The following is a 17,539-nucleotide window of genomic DNA, read 5'->3' as shown; positions in this document are numbered from 1 at the left end:
ACTTTTTTTTTTCTTTTTTCTTTTTTCTTTTTTTTTTTAATTGAACAACAAACACACACAAAAAGTCAAGGCACTTTCAACATCAGCGAAACATGTCAAGGAAAGAAAACAAAAGCACATACAGAGAGTATTAAATAATAATACATAATAATTAGGGATGTCCGATACTGGCTTTTGCCGATATCCGATATTCCGATATTGTCCAACTCTTAATTACCGATATCGATATCAGCCGATACTGATATCAACCAATACCGATATATAGAGTCGTGGAAATAACACATTATTATGCCTAATTTGGACAACCAGGTATGGTGAAGATAAGTTCTTCTTTTTTTTTTTAAATTAATAAAATAAAATAAGATAAATAAATTAAAAACATTTTCTTGAATAAAAAAAGAAAGTAAAACAATATAAAAACAGTTACATAGAAACTAGTAATTAATGAAAATGAGTAAAATTAACTGTTAAAGGTTAGTACTATTAGTGGACCAGCAGCACGCACAATCATGTGTGCTTACGGACTGTATCCCTTGCAGACTGTATTGATCTATATTGATATATAATGTAGGAACCAGAATATTAATAACAGAAAGAAACAACCCTTTTTTGGGGGGGTGGGGGGGTTGATGCACTAGTTGAAAGTGTATCGTGTGTTTTTTCTATGTTGATTTAATAAAAATAAAAAAATAAAAAATAAACAACCCTTTTGCGTAAATGAGTTTTTTGGGTTGGTGCACTAATTGTAAGTGTATCTTGTGTTTTTTATGTTGATTTAATAAAGAAAAACAAAAAACAAAAAACGATACCGATAATAAAAAAACGATACCGATAATTTCCGATATTACATTTTAAAGCATTTATCGGCATCTATAGTAATTAGAGATGTCCGATAATGGCTTTTTTGCCGATATCCGATATTCCGATTGGTTGATTGAGACTTTTATTAGTAGATTGCACAGTGAAGTACATATTCCGTACAATTGACCACTAAATGGTAACACCCGAATAAGTTTTTCAACTTGTTTAAGTCGGGGTCCACTTAAATCGATTCATGGTACAAATATATACTATCGTCATAATACAGTCATCACACAAGTTAATCATCAGAGTATAGACATTGAATTATTTACATTATTTACAATCCGGGGTGTGGGATGTGGAGGAGGGTGGGGGGGTTAGGTTTGGTTGATATCAGCACTTCAGTCATCAACAATTGCATCATCAGAGAAATGGACATTGAAACAGTGTAGGTGTGACTTGGTAGGATATGTACAGCAAGTAGTGGACATAGTGAGAGAGGGAGATCAGAAAGCATGAGAACAAGTATCTACATTTGATTATTTACATTTGATTATCTACAATCCGGGGAGGTGGGATGTGGAAGGGGGAGGGTGTTAGTTTAGGGTTGAAGTTGCCTGGAGGTGTTCTTTTAGTGCGGTTTTGAAGGAGGATAGAGATGCACGAATTGTCCAACTCTTAATTACAGATACCGATATCAACCGATACCGATATATACAGTCGTGGAATTAACACATTATTATGCCTAATTTTGTTGTGGTGTCCCGCTGGATGCATTAAACAATGTAACTTTACCATGAATTGATTAACGTGGACCCCGACTTAAACAAGTTGAAAAACTTATTCGGGTGTTACCATTTAGTGGTCAATTGTACGTAATATGTACTGTACTGTGCAATCTACTAACACAAGTTTCAATCAATCAAAAACAAGGTTTTCCAAAATAAGAGAACAACTTCAACTCCAGTTATGGAAAAAAGTGCCAACATGGCACTGCCATATTTTTTATTGAAGTCACAAAGTGCATTATTTTTTTTAACATGCCTCAAAACAGCTGGGAATTTGGGACATGCTCTCCCTGAGATAATCCTGATACCCATTACAACTATGGGAAATACTATACTTTGACTTTCACAAAGTGCATAATTTTTTTATTTTTCTTAAACATGCCTCAAAACAACAGCTACAAAAACAATGAAGGCTCACAACTTCAGTCCAGAGTATACTACGTCCGTGTTTTACCGGATATGTACCATTCTGTACAGCGGCGTTTTAAAAAGTCATTCATTTTACTTCTTGAAACCGATACTGATAATTTCCGATATTACATTTTAAAACATTTATCGGACATCTCTACTAATAATAGAAAAATATGGAAAAAAAAAAAAAGCTACCTAAATCACTTTAAATGTTTTTAACAAAGATATCAATTTAAGGGCTTTTGTACTCTTAATCATCCTCCAAGATTTGATTGATAACCTGCAATTGATGACCTGCCCAGTGGCCTAGTGGTTAGAGCACAGGTGTCAAACTCAAGGCCCGGGCCCGCCACATAATTTTATGTGGCCCGCGAAAGCCTAGAAATAACATGCGTTAATCCATCCATCCATTTTCTACCGCTTGTCCCTTTTGGGGTCGCGGGGGGTGCTGGAGCCTATCTCAGCTGCATTCGGGCGGAAGGCGGCGTACACCCTGGACAAGTCGCTACCTCATCACAGGGCCAACACAGTATAAATAATAAAATAATTCATTGAAGTAGAACTATTATGTTGAATCATCTAACATATTTGACAGCATGATTTTGTAACAGTCCACTTTCTTTATTTATATAGTGCTGGGCTACCCATGATTTCAGCCTTTCAAAGCTTGTCTTAGACCACAATTTTTTGACCTCGGTATTTGTCAAATCCTAGTTACGCCCCTGATCCCCACCTGTTTCTTTGTGAGGATTATGGTCATTCTTCATCTAAATGGGAATACATCCCAGCAGTCGGCATCCCAATGACAGCAGAACTTATACAGTAAGTGATATTTTACTATGTTTGTTTGCTGTCATGAAGTCAGCAGTGAGTAATCAGTGATGATGTATAAAATGCTTAATATTGTTTTATTCTTATTCTTATTTATTTCCCTTTTGACATTAAAAAATCATGTACTGCATGCAGTTGCGTATCTTTTAAAAATTCAATATTATCAATATCAAAATATTATATCATGTATTCCAAAAATATTTTTTGGTAAAATAAAGATAAATACTGTACTGAAATATCTGCTTGACTTATGATTTCAAAACAAATTATCAATCAAATTGTAGACTGTAAAATTGACAATAGATTTTACGGTTAAATTCCGGTTTTTTTTTACCGTAAAATCAACTTTGGTACTGTTTTTTTCCCATGTACAGTAAGACACTAGAACATTAAAAAACTAACAAAAAAACATTGAAACAACAAGATTTCATGTTTAAAAAAAAAGAAACCTGGCAGCTCTGTTGCTTGAATTTGTTTTGAATATTGTTTTTCCATTCCATTCAATTCGTTCAATTTTTTTTATATGCTTAAAAAACAACAACACTGCTTTTACTGTAAAATTCTGGTGACTGAGCTGCCAGTTTTTAAAGTACAATTTTAAGATTTTTTTTGCAGCTTATGTAAAAAACATATTGTTAATGTATTATATATATGTACATGTATATTCATATTTTACTCATGCGGCCTTCTGAGGGCAACCATAACTGCGATGTGGCCCTCAATGAAAACGAGTGTGACACCCCTGGGTTAGAGTGTCCGCCCTGACCAGTCATACCAAAAAATGGGACCCATTACCTCCCTGCTTGGCACTCAGTATCAACGGTTGAAATTGGGAGTTAAATCACCAAAATGATTCCTGGGCGCGGCCACCGCTGCTGCTCACTGCTCCCCTCACCTCCCAGGGGCTGATCAAGGGTGATGGGTCAAATGCAGAGGATAATCTCACCACACCTAGTGTATGTGTGTGACAATCATTGGTACTTTAACTTTAAAACAAAAGAAAATACAGAGAGTATTAAATAATAATAAATAATAATTAAAAAATATATGAAGAAAAAGACACAAAGGGCTACCTAAATCACTTTAAATGTTTTTAACAAATATATCAATTTAAGGGTTTTTGTACTCTTAATCATCCTCTGAGATGTGATTGATAACCTGAAATTATTGACCTGCCCAGTGGCCTAGTGGTCAGAGTGTCCACCCTGAGAGCGGTAGGTCGTGAGTCATACCAAAGACTATAAAAATGGGACCCATTACCTCCCTGCTTGGCACTCAGCATCAAGGGTTGGAATTGGGGGTTAAATCACCAAAATGATTAGAGGGTGTAGCCACCGCTGCTGCTCACTGCTCCCCTCACCTCCCAGGGGGTAAGGGTGATGGGTCAAAAGCAGAGAATAATTTCACCACACCTAGTGTGTGTGTGACAATCATTGGTACTTTAACTTTAAAACAAAAGAAAACACAGAATGATAGTTTCAAGCACACCTGTGAAGTGAAAACCATTTCAGGTGACTACCTCTTGAAGCTCATCGAGAGAATGCCAAGAGTGTGCAATGCAGTAATCAGAGCAAAGGGTGGTTATTTTGAAGAAACTAGAATATAAAACATGTTTTCAGTTATTTCACCTTTTTTTGTGAAGTACATTACTCCACATGTGTTCATTCATAGTTTTGATGCCTTCAGTGACAATCTACAATGTAAATAGTCATGAAAATAAAGGAAACACATTGAATGAGAAGGTGTGTCCAAACGTTTGGCCTGTACTGTATATGTATTTCGATCATTTCCTTCAACATATCGTTAATTGACATATCTTTTTATTTTTACAGACAGTTAGAAATGCACAATTCACAACAACAAAAAACATTCTGTAAATTTTCATCTATTTCTACGGAAAATATGGGAAGGTGTTGTAAATTGCATTTAATGTTCCCCTATTAATAACTTCACTCACAAATATCATGACCATCAGAGATCTATCAGTCTAATTATCAATCAGAAGATATCCTCATCTTGACAGGTGCTGCTTCGTTCCATCAATAGCCTGTGATGATAATAATACGACAATTATAAAAAAATGCCCATGTAGAATTAATAGCAATTATGAAGAAACCTTTTGAATGGCGACTGCGGCATCCTCGTTTTCTTGCAGCTTGGCGTGCGTCAGAGCTCGTTCGTAGTGCGACATGCACGACTCAAAGTTCCCAAGTTTGCCTGCATGAGATAGAATTAATAATATCTATATGTTATACAGTTTAAGGCAGGGGTTATTAACCTTTTTGACCTCGGGGCACGGTTTTTTCCACTACAGAGGGGCCCGGGGATCACCTAAATGTTTACTCTGAATTAGTCATCTTACTCTTGATTTTAGTCATATTCAATAATTATATCTAACCTACTTACAGTTTAATAGGATAAACCTTATATCATGATATGAAGGCATGTGTTTATTATTTATTACGAAGATTATTATCAAGGTTAAGGCCAGGCTGATTACAAAAAATAATAATAATCAAAAGAAGTGACTTATTTTGTTTGCTTTGTCTTGTGTGTTTTGTTTTTCCTCTGTTTGTTTTATGTTATGGCTGGTGTTATTTTTGGAAAATAAGTAATTATTATTATTTTTTTTTAAAGACAAAAAAATAAAAAAGAAGCGACTTAAGAATTGATGACAAACACATTTACATACAATTACACAGTGCTGAAGTGGATATATTCTCACCAAATCAATAATCAATTCTATTAATACACATGTTTCTAAACTAAACTGTCAGTAAAATTAAAGTGAAAATTAAATTACAGCTTCACCACTTTAGTCATAATTTTTGCACTTAAAAAATGTCTCTATTTTTTTCTTTTTGTTTGATATTGTCATTACTGCCACAGGTGGTGGAAAAGTGTATTACAACTGAGGCCCAAACAAGCCACAGCTGACAAACAAATCTTTTTTGGCCGGGGCGGTGCTATGGTGAAGAAACACTGGTATAAGGGAAAGTGTCTACCTTCTGATCGTGCCACCAAAACATGAGCGTTGATCTGCCATTTCTCATCGCCGCTTTCCTGGGCCGCAGCAGCCGAACGCAGGCCAAAGTCTCGGGCCTCCTCGTGGTCTTCCAGCTCCAGGTGACAGCGACCGATCTCGTGGAACAGCCACGCCTTCTCCACATCGCCTTGGACCAACGGAATCTTCTCCCCCCAGCTTCGGAGGAGACAAGAGCATGCGACACATATCGCCAAGTCACGCTTCAAAGTTTTTTTTTGTAGCATAATCTATGAATTCTTAGCATAAATTGAGCATTTCCAAGCATAAAAATGGCAAAATGAACTACAAATATGACAGTAGTATTCAGTAGTAATCAGAACATGCTGTTTAGTATTGTGGCCTCTGATTGGCTCAGCCTCAGGCAGCATCCAGACCCTAAATGTGAAGGTGAGTGTTTACTTCCTGTCTCAAGAGCTCTCATCATGTCAGGTGTCAAACTCAAGGGCCAAACCTGTCCTGTCTCATGTTTTAAAGTGACCCGCCACATTATTTTATAAGGCTGGCCATATTATTTGAAGTGACCCGCCGCGTCATTTTGTATGGCTTTCACAATCATTTATGTGGCCTGCAGCACCATTTTATGTTGTCCCGCCGCATCATTTTATGTGGCTGGCTGTGTCATTTTATGGGGCCTGCCGCATCACTTTATGTGGCCGGCCGCGACATTTTATGTGGCCTGTCGTGACATTTTAGGTGGCCGGACGCACCATCTTATGTGGCTTGGCACAACATTTTATGTGGCCTGCTGCCTCTTTTTTTGTGATATGCCATTTTAATCTATGTGGACCACCATGTCATTTTATGTGACATGCTGCATTAATGGATGTGGCCTGCATCATTTCATGTGGCCTGCCGCACCATTTTAAGTGGCCGGCTGCCTCATGTTATGTGGCCTGCTGCAACATTTTATATGGCCTGCTGCGTTATTTCATGTGGCCTGCTGCGTTATGTCATGTGGCCTGCCGCACCATTTTAAGTGGCCGGCCGCCTCATGTTATGTGGCCTGCTGCAACATTTTATATGGCCTGCTGCGTTATTTCACGTGGCCTGCTGCGTTATGTCATGTGGCCTGTCGCACCATTTTAAGTAGCCGGCCGTCTCTTTTCACTTGGCCGGCTGCAACATTTCAGTGGCCTGCTGCGTTATTTCATGTGGCTTGCTGCAACATTTCATGTGGCCTGCTGCGTTATGTCATGTGGCCTGCTGCGGTATTTCATGTGGCCGGCCGCCCCATTTCAAGTAGCCGGACGCCTCATTTTAAGTGGCCAGACACACCATTTTACGTGGCCTGCTGCTTCATTTTTTATGATATGCCACTTTAATCTATGTGGACCGCTAAGTTATTTTATGTGAAATGCCTGCATCATTTGATGGGGCCTGCCGCTTCATTTTATATGGCCCACTGGACCATTTCATCTGGCCCGCCGCATTATTTTATGTTGTCTGCCTCACCATTTTAAGTGGCCGGCCTCCTCATTTTATGTGGCCTGTCGCAACATTTTATGTGGCCTGCCGCAACATTTTAAGTGGCCAGACGCACCATTTTACGTGGCCTGCTGCTTCTTTTTTATGTGATATGCCATTTTAATCTATGTGGCCTGCATCATTTGATGGGGCCTGCCGCATCATTTAATGTGGCCGGCCACCTCAATTATGTGGCCTGCCGCAAAACTTTAAGTGGCTGGACGCCCCATTTTATGTGGCTTGCTGCTTCTTTTTTTGTTATATGCCATTTTAATCTATGTGGACCGCCATGTCATTTTATGTGACAAGCTGCATTAATGGATGTGGCCTGCATCATTTCTTGTGGCCTGCCGCACCATTTTAAGTGGCCGGCCGCCTCATGTTATGTGGCCTGCTGCAACATTTTATATGGCCCACTGCACCATTTTATATGGCCCACTGCACCATTTCATGTGGCCTGCCGCAACATTTTAAGTGGCCGGCCGCACCATTTTAAGTGGCCGGCCGCACCATTTTAAGTGGCCTGCTGCTTCTTTTTTTGTGATATGCCACTTTAATCTATGTGGACCGCCATATAATGTTATGTGATATGCCGCATTAATCAATGTGGCCTGCATCATTTGATGGGGTCTGCCGCATCATTTTATATGGCCCACTGCAGCATTTCACGTGACCCGCCACTTCATTTTATGTGGCCTGCCTCACCATTTTAAGTGGCCAGACGTACCATATCATGTGGCCTGCTGCTTCTTTTTTATGTGATATGCCGCTTTAATCTAATATGGACCGCCATGTCATTTTATTGTAATGCCGTTTCATTTAAAGTGGCTTGATAATGATACTTGGAAGAAACTTGTTTTCTATTTTTAGATTTTTCTTCTTTCTTTTTTAACATATTGTAGTTTATTTTCCGGCGTAATGGTGAGGATTGGTATCTTAGAAGATAGACGGCGCATCCATTGAAGCTTCTAGCCGGTGTTCTGGCAAAACATGCACCCCCTGCAATACATGCAGCTGCTGCATGCGTGTACGGCAGAATATGGAAACGTAATTGTGTCTCTTTGGAAGGAATCTAACACGCGAGTACAACCTTTAGCATGTAAACGCTGACACAGCTGCAATAAAGATTGTCAGAATAATTGCATCCAAGTTATCACAAAACTTTGTGTTTCCATGAGTTCCCGGCGAGAGGACAAAAGCTGTCTTTAATCCTACCAAGCAAAAAGCTTGTAAAACTCCACTGTGTAGGATGGGAAGCAACATGAAGGTGTTCTGTTTTTTTCATGTATTGTAATCAACAGAAAGATATTGTCTTGACCCGAGATCTACAAAGCGAAGAGGAAGCAGGACCTGACTCCCCTACAGGAACCTCTTCTTTGAACTGTTTTACGACCTTTTCTTTGAACTGTTGTAATCAAAGGCGATGGCTGTTTACGACCCCCGTCCCTTAGAAACAGCTGTTGCCATGTAATCAGGGAAAGTCCAAATAAAAGAGGAGGCGTACAATCTTTCGCTAGAGCGTAGTGACACTGTACAAGGGTTCTCCTCACTGAGCCAAATTAAATTCTGTCTCTGTTTGATTCTTTGCTTCTTGTCTTGTTTAATAGATGTCATCAGTGTTTGAACCTGACAAAGACGGTCTGGGATCACCAGCCCAACAGGTAAAAAAGGCAAACATGGTCCTCAGGATCAGAACATCTCCAACTTCAACACTAACCTGAGCCCTGAAGAAATTGTGCCCAAGTGTAGTTTGAACCCTCCAAAAAAAAAGGAGTTCCTCACCACTTGATGGCCTGCGTGAAGTTCCCCATGGCGGCGTGGACGGAGCCCAAGTTTTCCAGAGCTCTGGACCTTGCATGAGGAAGTTTGCTGCGAGCGGAGAAAGAGAAAGACATTTTGAAAACATCTTCTCTTGTTCGGCGTCTTCGGCAGTCATCTCCTCACCACTTTCCAGCCAGGTCCAAGTCTTTCTGGTGGTGTTCCAGCGCTTTGTTCGTCTCCCCCAGGTCCATCAGAGCATTGCCCATGCAGCTGTGCAGGCTTCCCAGAAGCTCGTCTCTGTCCGGCACGTCCTTCTCCGACCATCCCTGCACCGTCTGCAGGACCTCCCGAGCCTTCTTAAGACCCCTTCTGGTCTTTCCCGATGCCAGATCTACACACAAGACCGATCCAGCGATGATCCCTGAGTTGATCCGTCCCACCTCGACTCCTGCCTTACCTGCGTTTATGTCTTCCATGCTCTTCAGCAGCAAGTCTGTCGGTTGCGAGGAGGAGACGCGGAGACGAGACTTGTCCCGCTTTGGCCTTTGGTCTTTGGCTGGAGAAGGTCTGGGCTTCTGCTGGTTCCAGAACTCAGCGCAGTCGTCCAGGTAGGTGAGGCAGCTCTGGATGACGTCCTGCAGATGTTCTCCTCTCCTCGTCCTCCCCTTCACCAAGTCTGGACATGGAGTGGTAATTAGTTTTTAACAAGATATTTTATTGAATATATCTTATGACGCAGTAAGTTGAATGATGCGGACACGTTTGTTACTGGAAACTTTCTAATACCCGTCTGCCTTGCAGACTTTGTATGTGTAAGTAGTAATAAGCAACTATAATTATTTGATACTTGTTTATATTGACAAATGGACTGTTTTACACTGCAATATCGTTCAATTAATTATTAAGGTATGTCTAGCTTGTGAGCTATTGTGTGCTTAGCTGTTGTGTAGCTGCTAGCACTTTGTAGCCTTCAGCTTACCATGTTTTTGAATAACTTGACTAAAATACAAGACATTTAGCTAAAAATTTAGCTGCTGGACTGCTTGTATTGAAATGCTTGTATCGAACAGTTCACATGTTGTTTTTTGCTGATATCGGACCGATATACGATATCAATATCTAAACGAGACATGCCTAACTTTTACAGTGTTTTGTGTCCCTGCCAACTCTCCCTGTCCATTGTCCTCCACGTAGGTCAGTTATTGAGGAAACAGAGCAGTGTGCGTGACTTTCTGCCTAGCAACAACTGGACATACCTTCATCTTTCAGCAGCTTTTCCAGATATTTCCTGTCCTCATAGAACTCTCCCAGGTAGTTTTTTGTTGCTTTTTTCGTCTTGGAGGTCTGAGATTGCTTTGCTGTTGTTGTATTCTAAACAACCAGAGAGTGGATTCATTTGTTAATCCATACATATGTGTGTGTAACTGTGTGTGTGTGTGTGTGTGTGTATGTATATATATATATATATATATATATATATATATATATATATATATATATATATATATATATATATATATATATATATATATATATATACTGTATAAATAAATATATACACCGATTACGCACAGTTACATATACTGTATATATATATATATATATATATATATGTATATATATATATATACCAATTACGCACAGTTACATATACTGTATATATATATATATATATATATATACCGATTACGCACAGTTACATATACTGTATATATATATATATATATATATATATATATATATATATATATATATATATATATATATATATATATATATATATACATATACATACAGTATATATATATATATATATATATATATATATATACATATATATATATATATATATACAGTATATACATATACATACAGTATATATATATATATATATATATATATATATATATATATATATATATATACATATATATACAGTATATATACATATTTATACGGTATATATATTTATATATATACTGTATAACCCCGCGACCCCAAAGGGAATAAGCGGTAGAAAATGGATGGATGGATACTGTATAAATATATATATATACTGTATAAATAAATATATATATGTATATACTGTATATATACACACATACATACGATTACGTCCAGTTACATATACTGTATATATATATATATACATACACATATATATATAAATAGTATATATACATATTTATACAGTATATATATTTATATACTATATAAATATATATATATACTGTATAAATATACATATATATATATATATACATACATATATATATATATATATATATATATATATATATATATATATATATATATATATATATATATATACACATATATATATATATATATATATATATATATATATATATATATATATATATATATATATATATATATATATATATATATATATATATATATGTGTGTGTGTGTGTAATGGCCCTCTATAAATAAATAAAGAAATAATTACATAAATAAACACATGAATAAATTCATGAGTAAATCAATACACAAACAAATAGATACTTAAATAAAGAAAAATAAATAAACAAACAAATAAATAAGTACAAAAAATAGATACATGAATAATAAATATATTAAGTAAATAATACACTAAATAAATGCACAAATAAATACACACATAAATAAACAAAAACAAACAAACAAACATTTAAATAAATGAAAATAAATAAATATAAATAAATAGTGAAAGTATATGTCCAAATATTACAAAGACTTACCTCTTCATCTTTTTGGATCTTTGAGGAGTCTCCATGAACGATCTTGTGTTTGATGACGTGGACAGGGACTGTGAGGAAGGCATTTGGGACAATTGGACCATTTTCTGTTCCCAGTTCACAAAACAATTAAGGTCCACACATGCAGCCCCCATTTTCTCCACTCACCACACTCGGGATGGTTACTGAAGTTGTTACTTTTCTAGGCACTGACCGATTTCCGTTGGTACTAGCCATAGTCACGTAAAATCAATCGGTGCCATATTTCGCTACCTTTGTTGCACGTGGTACCAGTACACAATGGTGCCAATTTTCTGTACTTTTGTGTGTTAATGAATAATAATTGTTTTTGATAATGACACCCACTGTCCAGTTGTTATATCTTGTCTCATTTGCACGTATGACATTGCAGTTGCAAGTCCAAAACATTAGATGGCAGTAGTGTATAGCTACGATGTGTTGGTCAGCTCAGGCTTTGCTGTCTGTTGCACCCTAAAAAGTGTTAGTACTCTTAGTGTTAAATAAATAAATAAATGATAAATGGGTTGTACTTGTATAGCGCTTTTCTACCTTCAAGGTACTCAAAGCGCTTTGACACTACTTCCACATTTACCCATTCACACACACATTCACACACTGATGGAGGGAGCTGCCATGCAAGGCGCTAACCAGCACCCATCAGGAGCAAGGGTGAAGTGTCTTGCTCAGGACACAACGGACATGACGAGGTTGGTACTAGGTGGGGATTGAACCAGGGACCCTTGGGTTGCGCACGGCCATTCTTCCACTGCGCCACGCCGTCCCTTGTGTTGCGCTTATTACGCACCAGCTGTTTGATTGTAACGTGCATCTTACCTGTAGTTTTCATTAACACATTTTGGAGGTGTTGAAATCGCCATGTAAAATCGCTAATGCTAATCAGTAGCATGTCAATAGCAAAGATTTGCAATTTTTGGCTTCACTTAATTTACGTCTGAGCGTTTTTTTTTAAGTCAATTTCGTTGTTGGGATTAAAAATTGCAACATTGCTCAGAGGTACTTTTGGTTCGCTCTCAGTGCTGCTGGAGTGATCGCCAAGTGCTGTAGTGCAGTACACTGCCTGAGTCATCAACCAGGCGTGACATCACTCGCAACCCAGGTACCGTAACATGGCATCGTTGGATTTTACATGATTCGGGCCAGCGGGATTCAATCGGTGCCAAAAATGTACCGGATTCGTTACGCAACCCTACTCAGGGCGGACTCAGCCAAACTCCCTCTGAGCATGTTTGTTACAATGTTCAACACAGGCAAAGCAAGTATGCTTGGAAGAAATTGGTCAAACGTACAAACCCCGTTTCCATATGAGTTGGGAAATTGTGTTAGATGTAAATATAAACGGAATACAATGATTTGCAAATAATTTTCAACCATATTCAGTTGAATATGCTACAAAGACAACATATTTGATGTTCAAACTGATAAACATTTTTTTTTGTTGCAAATAATCATTAACTTTAGAATTTGATGCCAGCAACACGTGACAAAGAAGTTGGGAAAGGTGGCAATAAATACTGATAAAGTTGAGGAATGCTCATCAAACACTTATTTGGAACATCCCACAGGTGAACAGGCTAATTGGGAACAGGTGGGTGCCATGATTGGGTATAAAAGTAGATTCCATGAAATGCTCAGTCATTCACAAACAAGGATGGGGCGAGGGTCACCACTTTGTCAACAAATGCGTGAGCAAATTGTTGAACAGTTTAAGAAAAACCTTTCTCAACCAGCTATTGCAAGGAATTTAGGGATTTCACCATCTACGGTCCGTAATATCATCAAAGGGTTCAGAGAATCTGGAGAAATCACTGCACGTAAGCAGCTAAGCCCGTGACCTTCGTTTCCTCAGGCTGTACTGCATCAAAAAGCGACATCAGTGTGTAAAGGATATCACCACATGGGCTCAGGAACACTTTAGACACCCACTGTCAGTAACTACAGTTGGTTGCTACATCTGTAAGTGCAAGTTAAAACTCTCCTATGCAAAGCGAAAACCGTTTATCAACAACACCCAGAAACGCCGTCGGCTTCGCTGGGCCTGAGCTCATCTAAGATGGACTGATACAAAGTGGAAAAGTGTTTTGTGGTCTGACGAGTCCACATTTCAAATTGTTTTTGGAAACTGTGGACGAAAGAGGAAAAGAACCATCCGGATTGTTATAGGCGCAAAGTTGAAAAGCCAGCATCTGTGATGGTATGGGGGTGTATTAGTGCCCAAGACATGGGTAACTTACACATCTGTGAAGGCGCCATTAATGCTGAAAGGTACATACAGGTTTTGGAGCAACATATGTTGCCATCCAAGCAACGCTACCATGGACGCCCCTGCTTATTTCAGCAAGACAATGCCAAGCCACGTGTTACATCAACGTGGCTTCATAGTAAAAGAGTGCGGGTACTAGACTGGCCTGCCTGTAGTCCAGACCTGTCTCCCATTGAAAATGTGTGGCACATTATGAAGCCTAAAATACGACAACGGAGACCCCCAGACTGTTGAACAACTTAAGCTGTACATCAAGCAAGAATGGGAAAGAATTCCACCTGAGAAGCTTAAAAAATGTGTCTCCTCAGTTCCCAAACGTTTACTGAGTGTTGTTAAAAGGAAAGGCCATGTAACACAGTGGTGAACATGCCCTTTCCCAACTACTTTGGCACGTGTTGCAGCCATGAAATTCTAAGTTAATTATTATTTGCAAAAAAAAATAAAGTTTATGAGTTTGAACATCAAATATCTTGTCTTTGTAGTGCATTCAACTGAATATAGGTTGAAAAGGATTTGCAAATCATTGTATTCCGTTTATATTTACATCTAACACAATTTCCCAACTCATATGGAAACGGGGTTTGTAAAATAATTGGACCAAAATTGGAAGAATGGATTCCAGACCCAGTTTCGATTGAGGACTCCAATGATACCATAGAGCAAAATCCCAACTCCATGTTCCTCAGTAATGTGACACAGGAAGAAATAGTTATAATCGTGAAAAAATGCAAATCTAATTAAAACTTCAACTGATTGTAATGGAATTGATATGGCAACGATAAAAAATTTTTTATTGAAGAGATCTCAGTACCATTAATGTATAGTAGTGACCTATCATTTCAAACAGGTGCATTTCCAAACAAAATTAAAATAGCTAAAGTTGCACCAATTTATAAGACTGGAGACAAACACCAATTTACAAATTACAGACCTGTTTCTTTACTTACACAATTTTCTAAAATTATTATTTATTTTTATTGTGATTACTTATGGAGTATATTGTGAATACATTGAGAACAGGAAGTGAACAAAAGTTTTAGCAACTGTTATATAAAAGAAAAGGGGTAGGATTAAATAAACTCTGCTTCTTCCTACTCCTTTTTGAACATGTTGAAACTGGAAATTGTGATGTATCATGTTGTATGCTTGCATGTTCCAAATAAACTCAAACTCTTCCATTATGCACTAGCTTGATGCTGGTTTACATTGGATTTTCCATAGAGAGGCTACTAGTAGCATTAGCGATTTTACATGGCGATTTCAACACCTCCATATTTGATCATGAAAACTACAACTAAAATGAATGTTACAATTAAACAGCTGGTGTGTAATACGTACAATACTTACAGTATAAACACTTTTCAGGGCACAACATACCCTATTCAGCTTCATGGAAAAAGCTACTTCCTAGTTGGATAACATACCGTAAAAATTTGAAAATGAGATGTGATAATAAAACAAGATTAAACAACTGGACATCACAGTTATCATAATAAGCTCTTTTTTTAATGTTACATTAAAAATAACATTTTATTATCAAACAATTATTTCTATGAACTTACACAGAAGTACCGTGGCGTACCGGTATCGATTCCCAAATATTGGGACTTGGTATTGTGTCATTTGAAATGTGGAGAATACCCACCCCTACTCACCACTGACTGAGTTCTCTATGGCCTCCTGGGCCTTCTGGACACCGACTTGGAACTCTTGGATTTGGGGACGCAGCTTCAGTCCTCGGTGGTAAAAGACCAGAGCGTACTCAAACTCTCCCATGCAGTATAACGCTTCAGCCTTCTGGTACAAACCCTGGGCATGACCTTGAAGCGTGAGAAGTTTCCCACAATGGAAATAATACCAAAAAAAATACTCACCTCAAAAAAGGCCTTGTCTTCCTGCAGTGAAGCCTCTGCGTCCTTCAGGGCTTTGTCATACTGACCCATCTTCAGGTAACACTTGGAGCGACCCACAAAGCAGTTCTTGTCATCAGGCTTCAGAGTGAGAGCCTTCACAAAAGACAAAAAGAAAACATGAAATAAGAAAAAAAAAATGTTGGTGTAGGAGTCGCGACTCACCGTGGTGTAGCTCTCCACAGCCTTCTCGCACTCTCCCTTGAGGAGCAACCAGTCCCCATCTGCCATTAAAGTGGAGAAAACACCCTTTGGCTTCTGGGTTTTGTACTCGGAACTACTTTCAGACATTTTCCCACAGGTAATGTTGCTTTAAATTGATTGAAAAAAGTGAACAGGAACAAAGGTGGAGCTGAAGAGGCGCTCCTCTGGGTCGGTAACCTGGCAACCACACTAACAAACAGGGACAACAGCACTCCCCTGTGTTCAATATGCGGTATAGCAAGTGAGGGACACTATAATAGCTATTTTCAACGTATTGGATACGTTATTGCAGGGAGAATAATTTTAAATGATTTAAAGGTTTTAAATGAACTAATTATCGTATAGTATTTATATAATTTAAACATGATACATAAATACTAGTTTTAATCATATATATATATATATGATATATATATATATGATATATATATATATATATATATATATATATATATATATATATATATATAAATAAATAGCACGATACAGATATTTGCCAATAAAATCGTCGGAAAAAAAAGGTTTTTGGCACTGTTTTACATTTAAATATACAGTACATGCCAAACGTTTGGACACACTTTCTCATTCACAAGACAAACTGATGGTCTCAACCCCATTGATAAGGCAAGCACTAATCAGCCCTGATAAGGCACACCTGTGAAGTGAAAACCATTTCAGGTGACTTCGAGAGAATGCCAAGAGTGTCCATCCATCCATCCATCTTCTTCCGCTTATCCGAGGTCGGGTCGCGGGGGCAGCAGCCTAAGCAGGGAAGCCCAGACTTCCCTCTCCCCAGCCACTTCGTCCAGCTCCTCCCGGGGGATCCCGAGGCGTTCCCAGGCCAGCCGGGAGACATAGTCTTCCCAACGTGTCCTGGGTCTTCCTCGTGGCCTCCTACCGGTCGGACATGCCCTAAACACCTCCTTAGGGAGGCGCTCGGGTGGCATCCTGACCAGATGCCCGAACCACCTCATCTGGCTCCTCTCGATGCGGAGGAGCAGCGGCTTTACTTTGAGCTCCCCCCGGATGACAGAGCTTCTCACCCTATCTCTAAGGGAGAGCCCCGCCACCCGGCGGAGGAAACTCATTTCGGCCGCTTGTACCCGTGATCTTGTCCTTTCGGTCATAACCCAAAGCTCATGACCATAGGTGAGGATGGGAACGTAGATCGACCGGTAAATTGAGAGCTTTGCCTTCCGGCTCAGCTCCTTCTTCACCACAACGGATCGATACAGCGTCCGCATTACTGAAGACGCCGCACCGATCCGCCTGTCGATCTC

General features: G+C 38.6%; 1 protein-coding gene across 1 annotated transcript; it reads right to left on the bottom strand.

The window, feature by feature from the left end:
* Window positions 1–4,676: 4,676 nt before the first annotated feature.
* Window positions 4,677–16,425, bottom strand: odad4 (outer dynein arm docking complex subunit 4). The gene is made up of 11 exons (XM_061982223.1): window positions 16,221–16,425; window positions 16,020–16,151; window positions 15,801–15,954; window positions 11,847–11,914; window positions 10,359–10,473; window positions 9,560–9,778; window positions 9,286–9,493; window positions 9,124–9,210; window positions 5,837–6,033; window positions 4,948–5,048; window positions 4,677–4,878 (listed from the first exon to the last, which is right to left on the bottom strand). Exons 1-11 carry the CDS (start codon window positions 16,344–16,346, stop codon window positions 4,843–4,845), a joined length of 1,443 nt encoding a protein of 480 aa, XP_061838207.1. The 5' UTR covers window positions 16,347–16,425; the 3' UTR covers window positions 4,677–4,842.
* Window positions 16,426–17,539: the final 1,114 nt, after the last annotated feature.

This window comes from Nerophis lumbriciformis, linkage group LG24, assembly GCF_033978685.3.
Source record: "Nerophis lumbriciformis linkage group LG24, RoL_Nlum_v2.1, whole genome shotgun sequence".
Classification (NCBI taxonomy): domain Eukaryota; kingdom Metazoa; phylum Chordata; class Actinopteri; order Syngnathiformes; family Syngnathidae; genus Nerophis; species Nerophis lumbriciformis.
This window is presented reverse-complemented; position numbering and strand designations above follow the sequence as displayed.